Raw genomic sequence first — 13,027 nt, 5'->3', positions numbered from 1 at the left:
CTCCCTGAAGCAGATGGCCACAAGGAAAGCAACAGATAGTCTTTTGTGCTTTGGAGATGGGGGCACGGGGAGGAAACGTGTCCTTAATGACTTTGAAGATGTGCTTCAAAGTCCATAAAACCTTTTTTCATTGTAGAATTGGTAACCTATATGTTTTTCACGGCAGAGTTTGCAGTAGGAGACAGATTAATGGGTGCCTAAGAATCCTGGACTGGGCATTTAAAATTATTCCAGGAAAGGTTGCAGACAAAACCTCCTCTTGCCAATTTATTTACCATGAGGTATTTCAGTGGGTAAATCTTTCTTTCAACAAGGCTAAACACTTAAGGCACCATGCTGAAATCCATTCTCCTTCAGAAGAACTTTATAAAGACACAGGGGGAAACATGGAAATGAATGTGACAATAAGTTAAGCGGGTGCTTGAGTGCAATCTCAAATTTGTGTGGGCTTATTGGCTCACTTTTAGTTCTATTATTGCTGCAGTGCTTTCCTGAAGGAGGATTCATGACAGGGATTATCATGTTGAATTTATATGAAACGTAATTTGTAATAAAAAGCTTTCAGGCTTTCTTTCATAAGCTGCTAAATAGTCTTTATTATCCCTGCTTCTCTGTGAGTAGATAGAACTAAAGAGGTAAAGACATTTTGCACTGATCTGCACAAGTATAATTGGTTACTTGGAATTAATAACAAAAATCCTTCAGAGGAAAGAGGAACAAGAATAGATTTTGACTGACTATGTTATAATGGAATGAAATTATTTCAGTACTCAATGTGATAAGGAAGTAGTTATGTCAGTATCACTACATACCCATTAGGGCAAACTTGATGGTACTAGATGGAATCTGTAATACAATCCTCTGCCACAGTAACTTTCAGGAGGAGTAAGACAGCATGGCCACCTGAGCTGAATCTAACTGCAGCTGATCAGACCTAGATTTTCTACCATTATGTATCTGAGTAATTGAATTTTGGTTACAGCACAAGTGAGCTAAATGATCAACCTTCACAGAAAGTATCATATGTGGACTGGAATAGAGAAAAAAAAATTCTGGGTCTGCATCCTGAGGCAGGGAAAGCAGTGGTAGTACAGCTGTACTTGCTGTCGCATTTCTCAGGAAGATTGCTGCCATGCCAAATTTGCAGTTGAATTTGGGTAGCTGGCAGGGCCTTAGGATAATGTTCAGATTCCCTCTGGACATTTTCTTGAAGGACAGCAATCTGTCTTCATAATCTTCATAGTCTTTGTGTGCTTGTCCTTTCGGTTCTGTCAAGGTTCTTCTTCCCTGGTTTTTAAGCAAAAAGTCTTCTTGAGTTAAAACCTTCGGGTATGGTGGTTTGCTCTCCACAGAAATGACACTGTTTGGATTAGGGTGCCCCCCACACTGCGTGGCAGAACGAGGACATTTGGGACTTGAGAAAAGAGCCTAAATTCTCTGCTTTGTGGTCTTGAGTCCAGTCCTCCTGCCAGCAGTTTGATTTTCATGTAGGTGCGATTGGTCACCACTCCAGGCTGCAATGCAGCTGCAGATGGTTGCAATAGCACCTTTCTTATTGATTAGACAGGGCCATGACAGCAACAGGAAAACGTGATCTGCCCAGTGATTTGGTGCAGTCAGTTCTCCTAAGATTGGTATCTGTGCCTTGGCACTCAGCTGTACATGGCTTCTCACCTGTCCAACAGCTGTTTTCTTCCCTTGGGAGCAGGACTAACAGGGGAGGACCTGGACAACCAAGGCAGCTCTTGCTTTGTGAAGCTCCACCTCCACTCTAAGTCTCCTTTTCAGTTTCAATGGTCTCCTCTGCATCTGCCCTGGTGGTCAGCAGCCTGAAGAGACCTTTCAGAGCTCTGCAGAAGAGCTGTGAGATACACAGGAGTAAGACACACGTGATGAAGCACCTCCTAGCAAATGTATTAACGGTGGGTTAGCATGGGCTCAGCCCATTATTGAGCTCTTTACTTCAAGACCAATAAGTTATGTACCTTACCTTGCTGCACAGTGAACATGGAAAAGAGGCCTTTTGGCCTCCAAAACAAGGTGAGCCAGGAATACTTTCCTAAAGTTTATTTGGCCACTCAGGTTTTTCTGCATGATGGGATGTTCTCCAGTGCAGCAAAGGACTCCTCACTGGATAACATTCATTGTATCATGCCATTTGCATTCAGCTCCTTGTCTGCTGTCTGCTTTAATCTAAGGTCTCTAAATTTTCAGACTCTCCCACCCATTCCTGGCACTTGCAAGGTTGTCTCCCAATAGTAAAAGCACTTCCTTGTTTGGCTTGTCTGACCACTTCCTGTCAGTTTAGCATTCCTGAGCTTAGACCTGGTTTTTGTGCATTGGTCCAATCTATGTTTATTTCCTCTGCGCCTCCTTTCTTTTCTGTACCTCCTGTCCCTTCCTACCACGCACACATTTTTCCCCTTGTGATGCTCTGGTCTGTCACTGCCTTGTGTTGTGCCCTACATGTCTCCCTTCACCAGGTGAGGAAAGCTCTCTAAAGGCTCTTACAAACCTTTCACTTATCACACCACCCTCAAGTGCAAGCTGACATCTTTCACAGTAGTGAAAAACTATGCCTTGTCTCAAAGCTCAGTTTCAACCCGGTCTTTCCATTCGCTAGTATTCTTCCACAGCCTGTGTTTTCCATCCTTCTTCTGAAAACTTTCTTTTGCGAGCAGTAATCGCATTTCCTCACTAACAACTCGTGAACTTCATGTGTCTGTGCCCATGCCCATCTCAAAGTTAAACGAAGCAAACAAAAGTTGTTCTTGATCAGCAGTGTTTAGCACGTGTCACCTCTTGACCCTCTGTGGTGAGCCAGATGCTGTGCAGGTCTCGCAGTCGCGCGCCTGCCAACTGGGTCAGTCTGTTGGCCTATCAGGGAGGAAGCCATCGGGTGGTGCAGCAAGCTGAAGCGCCTGTGCTTTGTTTTTCTTCCTTTTTTTTTTTTTTTTTTTTTACTTTGCTTTGCTAAGGTTGCATTTGTGAAAGGAAACCACCACTGAGTCCCTGTCATAGGGGGAAGAGAGACGTGCCGCCTTGGTTCAGCAAGAGTTTATGTGCTCTCAATCTTTCCTGAAGTTTCTATCTTGCAGACCCGGTGATTTCCTGTTTCCTTCTTGCTGGCCCTGATCTTCAGAGAGATAGTGCCAAAGGAGAAAGTACTGCCTTAGGGCCAGAGAACAATTCTACTAGCTTTTATGCACACAATTCCAGCTGCTGGCTGAACAGATCCTCTTCTCATGTGGAGGTCCCAGGAATCTATTACACTGCATGTTATTTGTGAAGGGAGAAGCTGAAAAAGAATTTAACTGGATTGAACAGCCATTTTAGGGTATTAAATCACAAAAACAATGTGAAAAATTCTGAGCAGCCTCATGAAACAGACTGTAAATGTCTCATATAGAGACTTGGTTGTTTTGGAGGGTTTTTTCCTCTGGTGTTTATCTGTTGGCGTTGGTAGTTTTTTAAACCCTTGGTATGTTCACAGCTACATGAATGCAGTTTAAGGTCTGAAACAATTAAGTGGGAAGGACTCTATGAAATGCATCTTTTTACACACCTGGTAAAATGGAAAGTCTTGTGATGTTGTCTCTTGAGAAACAGCCTAATTTTTGATTGCTCTCATGTTTTGGCTTCTCTTCTCCTTGAAAGTATGCATGTAGCTTCTGCTGCCCACAGTTACACTGGAACCAGCAGCTTTCCTCATTCAGTGTAGTACAGAAATGCCAAGGTTTTCTGTACTGTAAGTACCTTGCAAGTTGGATTCATCAGGGAAGTCAGAGTGAGTTAAGAGGCTCAGTACTCAGCGGGAAGAAAACGTAGGTGGTTTCATGGAGATACAGAGGAATTAAGTGCTACAGCCAAGGTTGCACAGGGAACCAATGTACCCTACAGACAGGGATGTGCATCTCTAGGCTGCATATCAGCAAGTCAAGAGGGAGCTGGACTGTGCTTTCAAAGAAATGAATGAACTTCAAGTGTAGGCATATGCGTTAGTAAAACTGGCTTTCAACTGGGAGCAGACACTCTGTTGCCCCAAAGCATGTTTGTGTGCACCTCCTGCTCTCGTTCAGTCCATCCTTCACTCCATGCAGGTCCCTTTCTCACCACCAGCATGAGCCACAGGTTCACAAACAGAGTCTGGAAAGGTGTCCATCTGCAGTCCAGTAAGGTGGCCTATTTAACTCCCCTAAGCAGCCTTCCAGTGAGAACGGCAGACTTTCCTTTGTGCTGCAGATGCCACTTTGCCTTCTCTGAGTCATAAGCATCTCACTAGCTCCCTTGCATGACTTTGAGTGTGTCCTCTGATTTTACACCACCTTTGCAGAAACTCAATTCAAAGAGCCATGGATACTATTCTGTTTAGCTTGCAAAGCTCTTCCCTCTTAGTCTGAATTGAGTAAGAGATCCCTTAGGGCTCCTCTCAGTGGACTGTCTAGTCTGTGCAGGGTCTGGGTGTCTTGGTGCTGTAGCCACTAAACATCAGAGAGTTTTTTGGAGAGCAAGAGAGAGAAAGAGAATGCATTTTTCTGTTTCAAACCAGAAAAAAAGGGTCAGAGATTCCCCAGGTAAGAACAGAATTACATGAAGTTTTGTCTGCTTGACATGAAATGAACCTAAGGTAGTTTTACAACAGTAATTCACCTTTTATAGAACTGCTTTTGAAAAAATGGAATCGCTTCTATTTTTCTTCTTGTTAATGTCTTTAGGCAATTCCCATGGATGGGAGTCAATCTCATTGTTTTTCAGTGCCATGTGAATATTTGCTTTACAAGAAGTGACCTTGTTCACACTGCCTGCAGTTGCTTTTTTAAGTATGGTGTTTCTGCCTTCAGGGAAGGGAGAGGGGAAGGTAAACTATGGAGTGTTTTCAGATATTCTCTCATGCATGATATTTTCAAATTGTGATTTACCTGTAATGTGTGTAGTTTAGTCCTTGTAGTTAGGAAAAAAACAGCTTTTCTCTCTTATGCTTGTATAGCTGAAGAAAACATTGCAAAAAAGGAAGTAGGTACAAATTTTGACTAGGTGGAGAAGTAACAGTGTACAGATACACATTCTACAGCTGTGTGCTTTATCTCATCACTGCTGGTCATTCCCACTCAACATCTTCCAAGACCATGTCTGCTAGAGATGTACTGAAAGGCCATATTTTGGGTCTAGTTATGGACTGTATGAAATGGATTTTGGTGAACACCTGCTCCCAAACACAACATTTCTTCCGTTGTGTGGCTTTAAGTGAAACCCAAACCCACAGTTAGTGTTTCTTGTATTTAATTGGCAAAGTGGGCTTACATTGCCTACACTGAATACTGGCCATATGCCATAAAAACTATGCATACTTTGCAAAGAAAAATTAGTATCAGAACTAACTCCTGGTAGACTTTTTTCCTCCCCTCAACTCATTACAAAGCTCAGGCAGACAGGGACTATGGTGCCAGCAGATCAGTAATGCAGAGAAACTTCTTGTGCAAGATTTATACAACAGTTTTGAACATGTGATGCCCAAAACATGGGTGAAGATACTCCTCACAAATACATGTGAAACCCTTGTCTGATGAGATTCCTCTGAGAGCTCCAGATTATTCCTATCTCTAATAATCAGCTCAGAGCAATTGCTGCTGTCCAAATCTGACTTACATCAGTTGGGAAATCAATGCTAAGTTTGAAACTCCATGGTGTTCTGGTTTTGATTGAACTTCTGCTTAAAGAAAAAGCAAGTGAGATTATGGAACAATTACAGACGGCTACAAGTCCCCTTTTTACTGTATCTACCCTCAATGTTCAATTTAAAACATTGCATTAGCCAGAAGAGTAGCAAAATGGTGGGGTTTCTTTTTTTCAAAAATGTTGCAGGCAATATTGCTGCTTTTCCCCTTCCAAATGAATGCACTAGCTTTCTGAGCTCAGGGACATTCTCAGGGTATTTGGCTCACAGCTTGAAGAGTGTCCTTTATTAAGGGGTGAATAGTTTATCAGCAGTGATAAGCTTAATATTGTTTGCATGTTGAGACTCACAGAGGCTTCAAAGTATCCATTAGCTGTACAGATGGAATTGGCTCACCCACGTTGTTACATCCTAGGACATGGTGTGACACAGCCTGTCATGTCAGACATCTCTTTTATGATAATAATCCAGGCTCCTTTCACACCAGCAGAGAAGGAAAGGCTCTTCTACAAGGCAAATCTCCCCATCCTAAGGGAGGGGAGATCCTCAAGGATGGTGGTCAAGCCTCTGACATCGAACACAGAGGACCCTTCACTGCTGAGCGGATGGCAGTCTGTGGGCCAGCCTTTTGTCAACATTGGGTGCAAAGTCCTGTTTGAGCTGGTGCTAGCTGAAAGAGTGTCAGACTACTCTTAAAACATGACCCCTTTTCCTGCCCCTAGACCAGACATAAATTTATCCTGGTCTGAGAGGATATAAATCATGCTTTGAGGGGCCAGAAAAAAGGAATGTGTTATTAAGAGGAATCTATTCTCTATGTTTGCATTTCATTAACATTAAGAGGCCCCAGTCAGGATCAGGATCTGTGGAGCTGTGACACAATGTGTGGATGCAAGTGAGAAACAGAAGGGAGCTTCAGTTTTGGAAGAGGTCACTGGAGGGTTTTTCCTGGCCTGTTAGAGGAGAGCACCCCATACAAGCACGGCAGCATGGAAGAGAAAGAAGCCAAATGCTGCACTCTCCCAAGTACTGAGTGCTAAATATGCATTTACCTGGAAGATATGTGAAATGCATAAAAGTGAAATGTGACAGGGACTGTATCATACTATAGTTTGAAATGCATAAGTGGTATTTGTTCATAGTTGATCTGCTAAAACCATGTTTTCTACAGATTCAGTGTGCCCAGGAAATGGTAGAATGTCACACGTCACCTTTTATAAGCATACCCGTTGGGTGCCTTTGTGTTAGAAAAGGTTTCAAATATCAGACAACTTTTCTGTAGGTGTGTGCAGCTTTCTAGTCAACTCCAGTGAAATCAGTCAATAGGGACTAGCACTGTTCCACCTCAGGGTACAAACTGTCTCTCAGAAAAAAAAAAAGGGATTTTTTTGATCACAGTAGCAAAATTCCTAACTTCTGTATGTCTGGAAATAAACAAATATCATGCAAGAATCTCCACCACTTTTTACAGTTTGCAGGTAGTCACTTCAGTTAGTTTTAGCCATTTAAACTTTATGGGCATATTGTCAAGAGTTTAAGCTTCACCGGCAGTCAGTGTGGACAGACTGTCACCACCAAAGGGGCTTATCCCTCTCCTTGGGGGGAGAAGTTGAGTTGCTTTCTGTGAGTTTATGAAGAGCATATCCTTGACAGAAACTACATTGGCAATTCCTAAGGCTGTGAGTTGCTTATCCTTTCCAGGCACCTCCCTAAAGGTTGCTAAATAAACAATGCTCCTGCCTTCTCTAGATATTCCCTAAATGCAGCAGGGAGTAAGCTACAAAACACTGTGGTCAGGGTGATGCTTTTGTTTAGTAGCAATTTAAACACCTAATGGTGTTTAGCAGCACTGGTGTCCCAAAACCTCATGCTCACCTCAAGCAGATGAGCCCAACTGCAGGAGATACTAGGCTGGTCTCTGGATCAAAGATTCCTGTGGACACAATGGTAGCAGTTGTATTTGCACAGGAAGGAACAAAACCTCCAACCTCCCCTTTCTCTTCCTCCTACAGAGTCAACCCAGGGTAGTCACAGCTCTTGTTTATGAGCAAGGAAAGAGACACTCAGAATTCAGCCATTCACCCTATCCTCGGGGAGAAGAAAGTGGCTGGACTGGATCTTGGATAAGCACAGAGCCTCAGGTTAAGCTTCACTGGAAAATACCTGCTTCAAGGCAATACCAGGAGAAAATATCCTCCAGGGCCTTATTTTATTGGACACTATATCAGCAATCAGTAATGACTGTCACACCCCAAAATCACTTGAATGCGATTAATGCAATAAAAGTTACTGCACATAAATAACACATTTTCAAGGAAACACATATGAGTGTTGCAAAAATTTTAGGCCACTTCATGGACAGGGCTAGGAAAACCTTCACTTCCTCCCAGGCTGAGTGTAGGGTTATGTGTCTCTGAGGGATGTATTTGAACTCCATTCTCTCTGGCAATCAACAAAATATAGGGTCAAGTGATTAGTGCTTGTGGTAGCAGCAGATAGAGAGCTCAAAGTGCTTGCCAGATCCTCCCTAGCCTTACTTCTTGCCTCACATACAAGTACACTTACCAGTCAGAAAGAAAAACAGCCTCTGATCTGTGTTTTCATTCTTATCTTTTGCAGCCACTTCCACATCTACAACTGGGACGAGTCATCTCACAAAATGTGACATAAAGCAGAAAGCCTTCTGTGTAAATGGGGGAGAGTGTTACATGGTTAAAGACCTCACAAACCCCCCAAGATACCTGTGCAGGTAAGAAATCCTATTTGTTTCTTTTGTTGGAGCCATCAGGTCTCACAAATGTTTTTTCTTTAGAGGAGCACCTGAAAAATGTCTTCTTCTGAACTTGCATTTCTTCATTTTTTAACCATGTGGATGGGGAAAGAATGCCAAGAATAACCTCTGTGTTCTACAGAGGCACATGAAAAAGCAGAGGCTAACTGGGAACTATTTCTACATGATGGTGTCACAGCATCTTCTATTGGTGTTTATATGTCACAAAGTAACACAACTTGAGCCTTATGTTAGATAAGATGAAACAGACACTGTAAACTAAATATTCTACATTTAGAAAGAAAAAAAAAACGTGTGGAAAACTGCATTGAATATTACACTTTGTATAGAAGAAGCTGTTATTTTAATTGTCTGATGTAGTAACTGAACAGTTTCTGGAGAGACCAGATTCACAACTGTTGTTGTGTTTAATTGCATAAAATCAATGAATGTCATGGTGATGGTGGAGGTTACTATTTTGTGTGGTGGTCTTGATTCATGAAATCATATGAGTTTTGTTTAGTGGGGTGCTTGTGCACCTTTTTCGGGTCCTGGTTGTGCTGTATTTGTCTGCTGCTCTAGTCCCTTGCATCAGAGAACATCCATGAAGAGCTGCAGCACTGGAATTTATCTCCTGTCTGGGAGCATGTCCTGTAGCTTCTACCCCTGAAGATGAACTGGCCATAGGGACTTCTTCACACTAGTTTGAGAGGAAACTCATGCTTTAAATCTCAGGAAGCATCCTTGGTACCTAACAGGGATGAGTGAAAAGGGTGCACTTCTGTGAGGATATTACTGTTTTCAGACAAAGAGACAGTGGTTGGCGAAGACTGTCATCTGCTGAAACTGCATAATTTTTCTGTCTCCTTGGACTAAAAATTAAAAAACACTAATTGTGAAGATGGCTTTGGTAGGTGAGTTAAGTGAAGGTCTGTGATGCTTTCCCTAGGCCAGGAAGAAATTGACTGCTTGTCTTTGTTGGGTTTTTTTTGGGTTTTTGGTCTTCAGGTTTTTTTAAAGGAAAACAACCCACCAAAAGCCAACAAAACCCCACCAAACCTCACAATGTTCTGTCTTACCTGTAAGTTTGCTCTTTTTTTTTTCGGTAGAAAGATGTTACTTGCACATCATAGGCTTTGTTTTGCTTTGGATTTTCATGGAGTGCTGTCCTGCTGAAAGCAATGAATGCTCCATTGAATTTTAGGATCATTTTTAGCTAAAGTGAATATGGAAAAGTTATATGTGCTGTGGGTTGGATTCTTTTTTGAGAAAGATTTGTGTAAAATTTACATGGTTATTGTGGGCCAGCAGTCAAGATGAGCAGTTTGCTATGACTCTCCAGAGCATGTACAAGAGCCTGTGTGTTTCAGCTGCCTATCCAAACACTGTTCAGAAACTCCAGTGAATGGCAGAGCTGAGCATTGAGCAGGCTTGCTAATCATTAATGTTGTCTTGGTAGTTTCAGAGGTAACCCATCTTCACTGGTGTGAAGACTTCTTTATTTTAATTCAGACATCTGTGTATGTTCTGTAATGATATAGACTGGCTATTTTTTTAATAAAAAGTCTTGGGGACATTTGAATAAAGTGGGGGCTGTTTTTCCCTATTGTGGACAAGAAATAACCTTTAATTCTGAGGCGTTTTTCAAGGAAAAGGCGATTCCCAGATTTGGCAGATGTGCCTCTGCCTGGGTGGTCCAAGACCTATTTGGAAAAAGCATCAGAGCTGTAAACTTAGACAGGGTGAATCTCATTTACAAGAAGGCAGTGGAGAAGGATTCTTAGCCTGAGAACAGTCAGGGCCACCACTATTTTGCAGGGCCATTTGCTATGCCCTCTAATACTTGCCAGATCAAAAATTTTATGTAGTGTAGTAAAATGACAGAATTCAGCTACATATGAAATAAAAGTGAGTACTTGAAAGTGGGTGAATATGAAGGGTCAAATACAGTTTTCTTCTTACTTCTTTAAAAATAAAGATGTCCACTTTTTATTCTAACATTCCAGTTGTCTAAAATAGGTATCTAACCACTACACATTGTCTTCATTGTTCTAAGAAAACAAATCTACTCCCAGAATATGCTTGTGGAAACAGAATGCTTGAAATATGGTACTTGCTCTTCATATTTCTGCCTCAGTAGCAAGTTCACATTTTTCCATATGGTCCATCTGTTGAGAGCAAAAACAAAATTTCTAAAGCATGAGCCATATAATTCTAAATTGGTTTTATCCCTAACCAAAAAAACATGACTCAGATTCAAAACAACCATGGAATTTTCCAAGTAATCTGTTTTTTTAAATCCCCTATTCTACTAAAAAAAAATCCTAAATCCATCTTCAGTTAAAATCTGGCTATATATTAAAAAATAAAATTTTATTAAAGACATAGTGATGATCTGGACAGGATCAGATCTTGCTGTTCTGGATACTGCTGTGAACTTCAAGAAAATTCCCTGCTTTCCAAAGTAACCATGTGAAATGCTCAAGAAATGTGTGAAGACGTAGTAAAGCAATGTACAGCTACATCTGTGGTAGCATGTATTTTCCCCACACATATTTTAATTAAGGTCCAAGACAGAGTAAAACACTCTCAAAATAGGACAGATGAAATAAGAAGCTTTGACTATTTAAACAGACTAGTGTATAAAATTTTAAGAAGCTTCGTAAAAACATGAGTCACATTGTGAAAACATCATAGACTTAAGAAGCCTGGAGATGTTACTGCCTTCCTATGAGACTGAGATTCCTAAGTCACTTCTGTTCTGTTGGATATGCATCCCCAGGTTCAGTGAAGAAAAAATATTTCAATAAATGCAAAATTAAGACAAAAATTCCTAGCATTTCCTTCTTACTTGAAAAAAATCTATGTGACTATGAGATCTGTTTCACTTTTGGAATGTTCTTTTGAAGTATTATACCATGAAGGTCTTGATAATCTGACCAATTGATTTCCAACTTGCAGATACCATCTTTTCTAATGGTTTTGTTATTACTGAAGAAATGAAATTTACAACGGAATTTATTGGATGGAAATAATGCTTCTGTCTTAACAGAAGTGTGCTGCTGCTTTTCTTAACAGCAAAAGAGTGGATTATGTACTTTTTAATGATACAGCCATTTTCTACATCTGTCTGCATGTAGAGGCCTTTGTAGAATAGAAATGGGCAGAATTTTCTTCAAACCAGCAAGTTTGCAAGCAGAAGTTCCAGAAGTATTCATTCAAGAGACAGGATAGAAATACTAGTTCTTATTTAGGCTATGAAATAGATTACTAAGTACTGTACTTCCCATGGTAAAAAAAGAATTCTCCCCCACAATGCATTTGTTTGTAGGCAGTGAATGAAATGGAAATATGAACCATTCAGCCATTTCCCTCCTGATGAAAAACAGTCTGATGATATGTGTTCAGTGTTCTGAGAAGTGTCCACTGAACACATGCAAATGCTGCTCTTTGCAACTAGTGTGTGTAGAAGGAAAAAAAGCAATTATTCTATTACATGTGGTTCATTATTTTGGTTTTACCCAGTTAATATAAGAAATAAGTGGTTCAAGGCAGAAAGGAAATTACAAGGCTCTCACAGCACAAACATACACATTTTGCTCTAAGTTGTTTGACCTCAACTTTTGCTACTGTCATAAAGGAAAATGGTACATGGATAATGATCTAGGGAAAAAAGCCACAACAAGCAATAATGTCTGATAACTTTGAGTAGGAAAAGTTTTTTTGGGAAAGGACACTACTGCAAGCTGATTGTAAAAGTACGGTCTACAGGAAACAACCTGTCAAACTGGAAACTGTGGAAACAGCGCTGCAGTGCACATCTGAGCAATAAAATGCCTTCAGCATTCACACATCCTCATAAGTGGACAGGCTCATCTCAGCTTTCCTCTCAGCTGGCCCACCCTGGGCTCATTCTCGGGGGCAGGTGCTGCAGCCCATTTGCTGACAATGGTTTCAGAGCAAGTGTAAACACACCTGAGCTGTTTTCGGCCCCATCTCAAGCAGGGCTGACCCTGCTCAGTCTGGAAGTGATTTCTGCATTGTCTATACCAGTACTCAAGTTGTTTTCATCACCTCCACAGCTGCACCAACATCTGAAAACTAGTACAGACAAAGTGAACAACCACCAGCAGCCAGTGGCAGGAGGAAAACATGAGCCTTTCGATCATGTTCCTTGGAAATTTGTAGCGTTTAGCCTGACGACAACGATGTAAAGGACCCTGTGAGCTGAAAGGCAAGCGTGCACAATTGCCAGCTTTCTAGGGACAGCCATTTAACAAGATCAGTAGTGCAAAATATTTTTATCCTTGATTCATTAACACAGATCAAAATGCTTTCTATCAAAAGCACTTTGCCTTCTCTCAAAGGTGCAAAAAGTCTTCAGTCATGCCCAGCAAAAACATCTTCTAAAGACTGAGTTACCCTTGTTGCATTTTTCTCAGCTGAATATGTCTATGGAGACTGGGATCTCTCCACACAGGGTACTCACTAAAAGAGGTGACGTTGGCTCTGAAGAACTTAAACTCTCTTCCTCATAAACAAATATATCATCACAGCAAATCAAGTCCAAAGAGTCATCTGTA

At 41.2% G+C, this 13,027-nt stretch overlaps 1 protein-coding gene across 3 annotated transcripts in view; it reads left to right on the top strand.

Annotated features, from left to right (window-relative positions):
• NRG1 (neuregulin 1) overlaps positions 1-13,027 on the top strand; it is a gene marked incomplete at both ends in the record, with an annotated part of 170,764 nt that overhangs the window by 135,568 nt on the left and 22,169 nt on the right. For all 3 annotated transcript variants that reach the window (XM_084225540.1, XM_084225539.1, XM_084225538.1), the window contains one exon: positions 8,294-8,423. In XM_084225540.1, the coding sequence (XP_084081666.1) occupies positions 8,294-8,423 (130 nt within the window). The remainder of the gene's footprint in view (positions 1-8,293; positions 8,424-13,027) is intronic.

The sequence above is a fragment of the Fringilla coelebs genome (assembly GCF_963513975.1).
Source record: "Fringilla coelebs genome assembly, chromosome: Z".
Taxonomy (NCBI): Eukaryota; Metazoa; Chordata; class Aves; order Passeriformes; family Fringillidae; genus Fringilla; species Fringilla coelebs.
This window is presented reverse-complemented; position numbering and strand designations above follow the sequence as displayed.